Source organism: Athene cunicularia (assembly GCF_003259725.1).
Source record: "Athene cunicularia isolate RWA chromosome 5 unlocalized genomic scaffold, athCun1 chr5_part2, whole genome shotgun sequence".
In the NCBI taxonomy this organism is placed as follows: Eukaryota; Metazoa; Chordata; class Aves; order Strigiformes; family Strigidae; genus Athene; species Athene cunicularia.
In genome coordinates this window covers 6082390-6094695 of record NW_020799102.1, presented here as the reverse complement: position 1 = coordinate 6094695, position 12306 = coordinate 6082390, and the positions used below count along the sequence as shown (strand labels likewise).

At 49.5% G+C, this 12306-nt stretch overlaps 1 protein-coding gene across 1 annotated transcript in view; it reads left to right on the top strand.

Annotated features, from left to right (window-relative positions):
• The window catches only part of SLC22A18 (solute carrier family 22 member 18), a 61532-nt gene extending 51669 nt beyond the window's left edge, over window positions 1-9863 (top strand). Inside the window, exons 9-11 of the mRNA XM_026850447.1 lie at window positions 767-868; window positions 4455-4575; window positions 9666-9863. Of these exons, the coding sequence (XP_026706248.1) occupies window positions 767-868; window positions 4455-4575; window positions 9666-9853 (411 nt within the window). The 3' untranslated portion in view covers window positions 9854-9863. The remainder of the gene's footprint in view (window positions 1-766; window positions 869-4454; window positions 4576-9665) is intronic.
• Window positions 9864-12306: the final 2443 nt, after the last annotated feature.

Sequence of the window (12306 nt, the reverse complement as noted above, 5' to 3'; positions counted from 1 at the left end):
CATGTCCACTTGGGCCAGTATCACCTGAAGTATAGGAGATGCTGTACAGAGAAATAGAAGAGGGAATCTTTTCTCTGCAAAGTGCTAGAAAAGTCAAATACTTCCTGGGATTTAAATTTTTTGCTTCTCCTTCCCTTATCCTCTCTCTCAGTTTTTATTTAAAATCTGTAAAACCAGTTTTCCATCCCTCATGTCTGCGCATACTGCTGGGGCTGGGTATTAGCATCTCCGTCGTACTTGTTTTCTGCTTAAAAAGGATGAACCACCCAATTTGTATATTTACAGTTTTAAATAATGGCAAGAGAAGGTACAGGAGGCATTTTCCTCCTCTGCACATAAATGTATAGTTTTCCTTTGGGAGGATTTGCCAAGAATAAAGATCTTAGTATTCACTGTATTTCACAAAAACATCACAAGTTAGAAAAATTCATTTGTATCTGAAAGTGTATTTAGAAAGTTTCAGTCACCGCTGGTGAGTAGTCAGTGATGGTAAACTCAGCCATGCACCCGAGTAAAGACTTTCAGCTGAAGGATGGATCTAGCCTTAGGATGCAAAATGCTTGCCATAATGGATCGTGTCTTCCAGCCATTTGCTGTGACAAGGAGGTCCCTTTAAAAAAAAAAAAAAAAAAAAAAAAAAAAAAAAAAAGAGGGAATAACCTATTTGCTGCCTTTAATTTGCTTGAAGCACTGTAGAAATTCTCTTTTGAACTTATTTGAATTGTTATCTATTGGGCTTAATGGTACTCGTGTGCTTCTTTCCCAGGTTGTCCAGGGTCTGGTCATTGGAAAACTCACTAAGAGCTGCACGGAGAGGACCCTGCTCAGGCTCAGCGTCTTCGTCTTCGCCGGCGTGGGCCTCGGCATGGTACGGCTCAGCAGGAAATCATCCACGGTGCCTTTTAATAATGCAGCAGCACAAGGTCCATGAGACCTGGCTGCAAGTTCTGCCCCTTAAAATGCCACCACTGTCTTTGCTGGGTGGTCCTCGGAAGGGAAACCAGCTCTCCTGGGCCTCTGCGCAAACAGCTGCGCTCAGCACTGCACCCAATAATAGCGAGATGTGTGAGTAATAGTTACGAGGATTTAAAAAAAATTAATCTATCACAGAAACTTGTTAAGTCCCTCCTGAGTCACTGGCTTTGCATAGAAATCCTGCCCTTGGTCTTGTCAGCAGCTGCATTTCCTGAACTACCCAGAAAGTAAATGAAGATTAAGGGGAGGAAAATCATTGTAGGTTGTACCCTGCTGAGAGACAGCGGAGGTTGTGTGTTCTTCTTCTGGGGCCTTATGTTTGCCTAATTCCCCCAAGCTGAAACTGTTTGGGGAAGGAGGCAGCAAGGCAATAATTTTGTTCCTCCATTTTGGGATAATTGATGTTACCCAGCGCTGGTTGTGTCTGCATGGTCGACAGCTGATGCCAATCTCAAGCGGTAATTAGAAAACCAAGTTGACGTAGACAGCTCTGCTGGTAAGCCTCTTTGCTCAGATAAGCCACGTTCTGCCAACTGATAGTTCTGCCCAGGCCGCAGGGATGGAGGAAGGGTGTGCATCAGTCCCTGTCAGTGAGATGGGCCCAAAGGATGGTTGGGCTGCATCAGCCTTTCCACATTCCCTGCAGGATTTGGCCTCAAGCCTTGTTGCTGGGACACTGCTGCTTCTGCCAGCACGGGTAGGATGGGTGCCATTCCTGCAACCGTGCTGCAGCCACAGGGAGGCCAGGGCCAAATCCTGGAGGGTACTGAGGCTTGTTGTTCCCAGCTATACGGTTGAGACGAGGCACCTACACACCTTAGCTAATCTGAAGCTAAATCATGTGTCTGAGATGAGGCTGGGAAGTGAGGGTTGGCTCTGCACATGGAGTGTGGTCACCTTCTCTGGGATTTTGGGGCTCACAGAGATGCTGCTGGGTGGTAGGATGCTCAGGAAGGGTCTCTCCCACCTGGTGTCATGTGGTTTTGGCTGGCATGGATGTGTCCCCTTAGTATGGGACATCTGCACAGGGCTTGGTGCTTCTGAGCATGGCTCAGGAAGGGCTTTGAAGGTCTCACCATTGCTTTTTGGTCATGGGTGGAGAAATTAGGTAGGACCTGAGCATCCCCAAATGGGTGCAGGGCAGAGTACCACTGGGGCTGGCTCCCTGTGCCAAAGCCCAGTCCCATGGCAATCAGGCAGAGGAGCAACATGGAGTAAATGGGTTTTGTGCGCTGAGGTCTCACTGAGGCTGGAGGTGGCTGGAGGTAGGAGAGAAAGGCAGCAGAGGGACACATGGGGCAGCACAGCTTGCAGTGCCTAATGCCCTAGCATGGGGAGACTCACACTGGCTGCGCGGGAAGGGGAGCCAGGAAGGGAAATGGTTTTGGAGTTGGCAATTACACCAAGCCTGGAGGGCTCTGGACATCCTGACAGCACAGGCCTGGGGACAAGGGTCAGCAATGACTTCCCACGAGAACTATTCATAGGCAAACGCAGCTGCAATCCTTCGCTGGGGACGCCTTATTAAAAAGCACTCTGTTCAAGCGGCTGCTGAGAACACATCCGTTTCTGGGGTAGCTTTCTGTCTCGGTGGGGATGAGTGCTGTCACAGCAGCAGGGCCCAAATGCAGAGATTAATGCACAAAGCTTTTAATCCTGCACAGCCACCAGTGGAAGAGCATCCCGCCCACTGTGCCCTTGCTGCATCGGGCCTCCAAATGAAGCTGATCTCCTCCCCAAAGCAGAAATCCTGGGAAGAGGATGCAGGATGTTCCCAGCAGTCGACTGCTGGAGTTGGGAAGGGGTGGACTGGGAGCTCGGCAGTAACACCTGGAAAAGGAGAGGAGGGGAGAGCCAGTGTCTGATCTGCAGATGTAAGGCGGGAACACGTGGGCAGGAGTGTAGGAGGGCTTGGCGGTTGCAACGGGGAAGTTTTTTCTCTTTGTCTGAAGGTATGGCTGTGCCTCATCCTGCCTTGCTGCCTTCATTTCCCAGGTGTTTGCATTTTGAGCCTGTCTGCTGAAACTCCTGGTTCTGCCTCCCTCACCTTGAAAAATTACTTCAGATCTGCTCAGGTCAAAAAGGGTCCTACAAACCCAGCAGCTGAAGTGCAGCAGAGACTGGGCTCTGCCTGGCTCTGAGTCCTAGGGCAGCAAGGAGCTATTTCCCCTGTTTTTTACAGGAGGTACAGACATGACTCTGCTCTTTTCTGCCCACTTGCTTCAGCCTATGAGGGAATTCATCCAGAGCAGTGGGGGTTAAAGCTGTTTTTTCCTACAAGCTCTGCAATGTTGTCCTGCAATGACATTTGCCCTAGCAAGGAATTATTCTCCCTCCGTCTGAGTGTTTATGTACCAAATACCTGTTCCTCTGGCTTTGTTCTCTGGTTCCTTAATCAGAAGTGCCTAGATCTTAACCAAAACGTAGGCAAAGAGCCCCTCCAAGGAGAGAAACCTGGTTCTGTGTGACTCTAGAGGGGAACTAGGAATAAACCTCAATATTTCCAAGTCATTAGTGAGAAATGTCTCTGGGCTTCTCCGTCTTCTGTAGCCAAGAGGCAGGGACCAGATCGTAGGAGAGAGAACCCCAGAGAATGAAACTTCTGGCTAAACCAGTAACAGAAATATTTTCCAGCCACAATAACACACCTTGAGACATGGGTGAGGGCAAGAGACTTGCAAGAAAGGGGGAATTTCCTTTCCATGTCCCAGAGATATCCATTCATTTGACCAGCAGGGCTTCTGAATGAGCCGAGCGCCGCTTTAGCCCCATGGCTTAGGGAGCCTCAGTGCTATTGTTTCAATATTAAACAGCTGGAGGGATGTCTCCACTAAGAATATGTGCAATAACAAAATCATTACTCTCACTAATTATGCTCGCTAATGTGCATTTATGGCCAGAAGACCTATTCCAGATTACCGAATTCAGTGAATTTATTAGCAAGGAAGCAGCAGAACAGGATTAGAAATCCCAGAGGTACGGTGTTACATAATGCACAGCGCTCATTTATTTTGACAAGCTCAGTTTAGTTTTAATTATTTATGATAATGAACTGAAATACCTTCTCTAGGCTGTTTTGTATAAGTAATGGAGGCTTCCTGAAGTACACCATATGCATCTGCTGTTCAACGTTTCCTCAGGAGTTGGACAAGAGACAGAAGACAGGGGGAACGATGCAGGGACGTCACTAATTCCCAGACACTAAAAATACCCACAGCAGTGCCGGAGAAACGTGCTGCCAGGTTGTAGGGTATCATTTGCTCCTTGCTCCACGTGCTTGGAATAATTCACAGCAGACAAATGGTGGGGCTGTGAAAGACCCTGCAATGGCCAAGGCCATGCCGTCATGTATCAGTTGTGGCTCCCACAATTTACCCAAGTCATGGCTTTGACTTGTGATGTTTTTCTAGGTTGTTACTTTGCACAGTCACTGCTTGTGCTCTCTAATGATCCGTGGTCTGATGTGTCCTGTCCCTTAGGCCCTGATGAGGACCGTGTGGCACTACTGCATCATTGCGGTGCCACTGGTGTTCGCCTTCAGCATGCTGGGCACCATCACCGACAGCATCCTCACCAAGGCTGTCCCCTCCTCTGACACTGGTAAGACTCATCAAGAAAGATCAGACTGGTCTTTTCTCATTTTTGACTCCTTTGGGTGCTTCTCAGCTCACACCACTGCTATCAAATTCTGGGGCATATTCATGACAAACACCCAATTCCCCAGCAGATCTGGCCGGGCAGTTGCGTGCGATGGGCGTCAGCAGAGCAGATGAACAGGAATCAGTGTTGCTAATATGGGATGAGCTTGAACAACATTGAGCAAGCATCCCGTGACCCAGTGCTCCTGGGCCGGTGCCACCTGCTGATGTCCATAGTGGTGGGCACAGCAAGGGAAAGCTCTCCCAAACTCTCCTTTCCATGGGAAGCTGAGATATGTTTAAAAAAAAAAAAAAAAAAAAAAAAAAAAAAGCATCTACTTTTCCACCATGACTGAGAGGGCTGCTCATTCACACCTTTTAAGTTAGGGCATGTCAGGAGGGTGTTCTGGATCACCCTTTGGAAACATGCTTTGCTGGATGCAGTAATTGTCCTCCTCTCTACATTCTGGATGTATTTCAGTCAAAGAGTTACTGTATTTCTCTTTACAAGGTGGCTGAAATGCACACAAATCTTTATACCTGGGGTTTTAGTTCTGTCAATGAAGGAAATATGCCTGCGTCACTGTCACGGGAGCCTTGCTATGTTTGTCCCAGGATGGAGCTGGTTTAACTCAGCTTGGTGTATTTTGCTCAAGCTCTTTCAGGGTTTTCTCCCAGAACTGCATTCACCAGGTACCCAAGGGTGTCTCTGCTTTAGCTGAGTCTTTTTGGGATGCCAGCCTGCACCCTTCATCTTCCCAGCAGCTGTCTGAGCAGATACCTCGGCACAGACCCTACGGAGAATGGGAGTTACAGTTTGCACAGCCCATTAGTGAAGTTTATAAAGCACTTTTGAGATGCTTCTGGATTAAGAGCTTTTTAAAATGTCACTTCAGTAGTTTATTTTAGAGCTGACCATCACATCTCCTACACATGGCGGGAGCCTGTGATTTCTGAGTGCGATACTTCTACCTGGGAGGACCACTTAGTTCCTGGGGAGGTGAGGACTGGGGATGTCTCAGCTCCTCCACTTGTCTGGGAAGAAAATCTGCTGTTTCATGAGTTGGGGCAATGTTCAGGGAGGGAGAGCTGGGGGAAGGGCACCAAGCAGCTTTGGGACATACAGCCAAGCTGGAATTCATCCAAGCTCTTCTCAAAGGGGCTTTGTGAGGAAAACCGGAGCATTGCTTGGCTTTTAAAGCCTGGAGGCAAGCTTTGGTCAGAGAGGAAAATGGGCTTAGTTGCCTCATCCTGCTCCCTGCTTGCGTATGTTGTTAGGTCAGCCTGCAGCTCGGCAGGGCGGATGGTCTCCGCACACCAGGGCAGCACGGAGGCAGCTTGCGGGGTGCTGCAGAGGGTCAGGAGGGGGTGGCAGGACAACAGGGAGCCATGGGTTCTCCAGGGTTTTCTTCTGCCCATCCATCCTGGACTGATGCCATACCAAGTGCTACTACAAATTGCAGAGTTACGGCTGGCTTGAGACTGAACGTGCCAGGGAAGGATGCTGCTGGCACGGAGGATGGTGGCACTGGGGGAAAACCTTGTATCCACTGCACGTCCCTGGCCCTCGCCTTTCAATCTGTGCTTTCTCCTTGCAACGTTTCCGAGGGAAGAGGCATCTGATGGTTTTGTGCTTGCTTTGGATGCACCCGGGCAGGGGCCAGGACGAAGGCAGGAATGCCTGACGCAGCAGAGCCGACAAGCTGCCTCTCCGCAGCAGCTGCGGCAGTGACGGCGTGGGTGTCTCGCAGAGAAATGCGGCTATTAAAATGCCTGCCATCCGTCTCTGGCCGTGGGTGGCACCCCGCAACGGCTGCTCCACCCGTACAGCAGCTAAAAGGCTGCTCCTTCCTATGCGAGCCTGTGACCAGCTCTGTAAAGCGAGCACTTCAGTGGCATGTTAGAAATCCCTGCTTTTCTAAGAGTGTGGAAATCTGGCTTTATGAAAAAGCATCACTGCATCAAAAACCTGAGTGCTAGCTTGCAACAACTTTTAGCTAGTGCAAGGAAATCACACACTGAGATTTTGCCTTTGGAAACATCACTTTTGAGCCTTGCTGCTGTCTTTTCCCGATTTTTTTTTTTTTTTTTTGCCAGCCTGAGGCCAGCAGAGCCCATGGAGGTTTTTTTTGGGCCAGGGAGAGGCTTTCTGAGGAACTGGAATTCGGGCTGAGCTCTAGTGTCTGTCTCATCGTGGGGCTGGAACGGATGGGACGTTGCAGGAGGATAACCTGTCCACCCATGCTAGACTCTGAGTCACCTATACTTGCCTTTTAAATAGGTGTCTTGGAAGGGGAACAGTGGGACGTAGGATGGCACCATCCCTTGCACCCATCATCCTGCTTTCAGGAGCGATCCAAGGTCACTTCTTACTAAGGCTGATGAGTTTACCACTTGCTCTTTGCTTATGGCTGAGGCTTTGCACTGAAGTGAAGATAGCGGAAATGATTTCATTCGTTTCCCTTTGATATTTTTTTTCCCCTCTCCTCATCTTCAAAGGCAGGAAGGGAAAATTCTGCCCAATGTGCACATGCTGTTCAGCTGGGCGTGCAAGCCAGTGGGAGGGGAGCCCCGAGCCCAGGGGGACTTGCATCTGCACAAGCACTCCTTGTCAACCCTGCTCCCTCCCCGAGAATGGAGGTCTTGTTTCTGCACAGAGCCCCCCACCCTCGGGGGAGGGAGGGAGGAAGCCCAGCAGAGCCTCCTTGCGTAATGGGCCCACGTTTCCTGATTTTATTTGCACATCAGACACAAAACCTTAGGAGGAGAGCTTGCAGCCAGGCGGGGCTCGGCACACTGAACCCCCTAGCTTTGCTCAGGCTTTGCTGGTTGGAAGGCAGCCGCTGGTGCGATGACCTAATCATTGAATCAGGCCCCGCGATTGCCCGCGGGTGTGTGGCTGATCTGGGCCAGCACCATCAGCTGAGCAACAGGATGTGAGCTGGAAGGAGGTTGAGCCGGTGTGCCCGGCACAGCGGAGGATGGGAGGAGGGATGGAGCTGCCCGGCCTGGGGAGCTGCCAACACCCAACCCTGAAACCTGCGGGAGGAGAGGAGGGCTGAGCAGGAGGGGAGGATGGGCTCCCAGCCGGGATGGGTCATGCCAGCTATGGGAAAAGGGGGAGAGAAGCTGGGGAGGGAGGAAGAAGGGCAGGGAAGGTGTAGAAAGTGGGATAACTGTGATGAAGAAGGTGAGCATGTGCGTTGGCAGAGCTGCACAAAGTGACGCAGGAGTTACTTCTGCTGAGATGGTGACTTGTCCCAGTTAAAGGTCTTGCCGTAAATGAGATCCAGCACATGCACAGCTTTGCAGTAGAGCTAGAGCCATGTTGCAGAGCTGAGATTTACAGTGTCCCAAAGCTCGAGGGCGTCTGACACGAGGGAACTAATTTAAGCCCATTAAACAGAAATTATCTTTCTCAGCAACATGTTGGAGAAGTGCAGAGGGAGAGCCCAGCCTTTTAAGAGGATGGATTTCTGCTCTGGAAAAAAAAAAAAAAAGGAAAGGAAAAAAGTGCCTCCTCAATCATAAGAGCCAGTTTGGCAATTTTATGTAGTAATTAGTTTAATTCAAATACCTAGAGGGGAAAAAATAATTGCAAAACCTGCCCAGAAAGTTTGGTGGTTGTGGGATGGTTCCCATTGGCAAAGGGTCAAGGCGAGGTCCCACCCATGGCCTTTGTGTTCCCATGCGCGGGAGGAGCACTCAGCAGCTTCCCGGGAGATTTCCCTCTCCACGGGGCTACGCCCTCGGCTCGGGCTCATTGCACAAGTATTTTAAGCATGCTGATAAAAGCCCAGCAGTCGCTGGCCGGCATTGCGCTAACACCTGGCTGCCTCTTCCCTCTCGGAGCCACGGATCATTTCCCCATGGTTACCCACGTTAAATCTCGCTGTGGGCTCCACATCTCCTTCCATGCAGGACAGCATCCTCATCCTTCCCAGATGCTGCTGGCCTTGTGTGGTGGCAATGCCTCAATGCATGTCTTGGTGGAAAATTGATACCAAACAGCCCAAGTAATCATACTGATATTAAAATAAATAAATTACTGCAAACATCATTTTAGAGCAGGGCACAAGATTCTTGCATAGGCTGCCAGCTTGCCTTTCCTCCCCGTGTTGGGGGCTAATGATTTTCTGGCCAGCCAGGTGTTTTTTCTCCCGACTGTGATAGTCATCCTGCAACTGCAAGGCAAAAGAGCACACAGGGTGCATGGGGGACAGCTTTGAATCCCGTGGGACGTCCTGGCTGTCCGTCTGTGTGTGGAAAGAACCTGCCTTTGCCAAACTGGAGGTGCTTCCCCGTCCGCCGGGTTCCTGTTAATGATGCAAATGGGAGAGCTGCTGGAGGGGCAAGCAGCCCAGCTGAGAGAAGGGCTCACATTTCCATCCAAATTGAAATATCCGTTCTTTTTGCAAGGGAGGTGGGGGAGTATCTCAAGGGGGTTCAGTCTTTATCTATGGTTTTATTTATTTATCCTTAAAGACCTAGTTAGCCCTAAGCCTCTTGCTACTGCTAAACCCTCGAGAGCTGTTTCTCTGTCCCACACAAGTGAATAAACAGCAATAGCAGCAGCTTGGGTGAAACAGAGGCCTCTTGGGTAATTATGATGCTGGAAGAAGCTGTGTGATTTGCTTAGAAGTCTCAAACACAAGCCTAGAAATTACCTTTCTTTCCTAACCCCATGCAGTAGTTACCAGCCCTGCTAGATGCGATGGTGAGAAGCAGCTTCTGGGGCCAAAGGCATCCTTGGGCCCTGGTGAAGGCAGCAGTGAGCACTGACTTGCCTTTCGGGCAGTGATACCGTCGTCTGGACCACTCAGTAAAGAGCTGAGCTGGCTCGTGGTGGAAACTAGTCCCAGTGCCTCCAGGAGTCCTTAGCCTTAACAAACCCTAACTGGACCTCTATAAATTAATGCAAGAGATTAGTTGAAGTGATTTGCTACTACTGCAGGGAAACACCATCAGGGATGAAGGAGTTCCCACATGCTCTTCTTTGCTTTTCTCTCCCAAGACTTGCTCTCACCCTGTGGTCTCTGCTGTCTCTCCTAGGTACCATGCTCGGGATTTGCGCCTCGGTGCAACCCCTGATTCGGACGGTGGGCCCAACCATCGGTGGACTTCTATACAAACAATTTGGAGTCTCCTCCTTTGGTTATTTACAGCTAGTGGTCAATATAGGTTTGTCTGTTTACCTCTTAAAGAATAAAATCCCACTGAGAGAGGTGAAAAGCCAATAATTCAGTCACAAGGAAGTACACACCCCCCCTTACTTTTTCCAACAAAATAAAAATGTTCTTGAGTTTTACTTTTGATTCCATAAACCTGGAATACAACCATTTGAACAATACCTTGCATTTCACCAACATTTGCCTCTAAGGACAGATCAATTTGCAAAGGCCTTGGAGCTGTGCTGGAGCAGCTGGCAGCCGCAGGACCCCGGGAACTATCAGGTTCCCCCCTGCAGTGGTGGCTGTCATTGCAGGCACTAGCTCCAGATCCTCAGCTGTTGTCAGTCAGCATTCCTGTCTGGATTCACCGAAACTAAGGGGATTAGGAGCCAGTGCCTCTGCTCTGGTTTGGCCTGTTATTTCACCTCCTCTGCAACCGTACCGAGGAAAATCAGGGTAAAACACATCTGCTTTCGAGTGTCATTTTACTGCATTAAATGCACCCCTGGAGTTCTTGTGCTAGAGGGGGATCGAGGCCAAAGGCTTTCACTGTGGCCAAAAGTTTGCTACACCCACAGCCCAAACACGTGCAACCCTACCTCTGCACGAGCCCGGCGGGCGGCAGCGCAGCTGCCAGCAGTGTGCAAGGAGGATGCAAAGCCCGGGTGTAGCACACGGCAGTGCCAGTCTCCCTGCTGCTTCCAGAAACAGGGACCAACCCTCCTTCCAGGTTTGGGGGTTTTTGCCCCCTGTTCTGTCACTCTTGCTCTTACTACAGGCTGCTTGTAATTACATACTTTGCAGCCTCCTCTAGTACAAAGTCTCCTGCAAGAATTTCACTGATAGTAGAAGGGGTAAATTACCTGATTGAAATTACCAAATTTGCAGGATTAGTAGCGAGTACTTTGCCTGATAAGATCATAGTCCTGACGGCCAGAGCCAAGTCCTGTGTTGCACCATTGCTCTCGAGGAAGCCCAGACTGGTTAGTGCGTTAGTTAGAGCTTCACAAGATAAAACTTCAGTACTTTTATCAGAAAAAATTTTCCTCCAAGCTTCTTGTTCTGGGCGCTATGGCAAAAAAAGCCCGTCTATGTTCTTCCCAATTGGCCTGTAGAAATTTAACTCACTCTAGAGACTGCAGAGCTGGAGGAAGAGGAGAGAGCAAGTTCAGCTTGCTTTGCTGCAAAGCTGAGGAATCCCATGGAGCGTCAGCACTGCGTTATTCCAAAATCAAAAATCCAGTTTTCTGCCTTAGCGCAGCACTAAGCTCCAGGGGCTGAGGAGAAAACGTTGGGGGATAGCAAACAGCAACATTTTACTGTTGCAGGGAGCTCTTGCACCTTCTGTCGCCACCATTACTAGATTAGCTGGGAAAGCACTTCAAAAGGCGTGCTTATCCAAGCTGTGGTAGGCTTTCCTATTTCCACCACTGACCAGAGTTGGACCTCAACACACTTTCCCTCCCCAGTCAGGAGACAAGGTCAAACACAAATGGGTTATCTGGGCTTTCTCCACCTCCCGCTGGCCAGTCCAGGGCACCAAAAAGCTGAGCTTACCCTCTCTTGTTAAGCCACTAAACCACTGCCTGCTCCACAAACATGCACCAACAAAAGTTACTGCAGCCCAGAGTATAGTAATAAAAAGTGAACATTTCAAGTAATTTATTTGGAATGGACATATTAATGCAAAAGCAATATTAAGACCAGTAACTGCTGAAAGACATTCATCAAAATAAATACAAATATAGATACTACAAATAATTTAAATTGTGTTTAACACCACCAGTCAGTGTTGAATCTTCCTTGCCTCTCATAAATAGAAGATAATCGTTCGCAAAGCTGCGCCACTCAAAACACGTGGACACTTTGCTAGAAGTCCTTTATGAAAGTCTTTGGTTTTTCTTTAAATGCATCTCAGGCAAAGCTCAGGGCTCTTTGCTCAGCAGCCTCAACGGGCTTGGAGAAAACCAAGCTGTTCCAGCTCTCTTCTTTGCTTTCCTTCATTGGTACCCTGTCCCATTTCAGTCCAAGACACTTGATCTGGTTTATCATCCAGTGGTAAGCTCTAAAGGCAGCAAGAGAAAGGAGGTTAGTTAAGTGAACAGGACAGCAGGGCATGAAAAAAAAGAGGGGGACTTTCAAGGGAGAGTAAGCGTTCAGCATTTATTTTCGCAGATATCATGTTTTTAGCAATTTCTGGAAGGAAAGCACTGCCAAATGCTATTTCTTATTCACATCCTCCCCCCAGCTCTACTTCCCAGCACCCTGCATGAGCCCAGCTCCCACCAGAAATTCCCAGCGATGCACTGGAAAAGGGGGAGCGAGCCCCAGAACTCCCGCGCCGAGGCGGCCGGGCAGCGCGCCCCAGTTTCGGGGTGCGGCCACAGGCACCTTCTCGGGCCGGAGAGGCGGCAGCCGGGGAGTCCCTCCGGCAAAAGAAGGGGGCGAGGGGAGCTCCCACCGCCCATTCGATTTCCTGAAGCAGGCGTGGGGTGGAATAATAATAATAATTTAAAAAACCC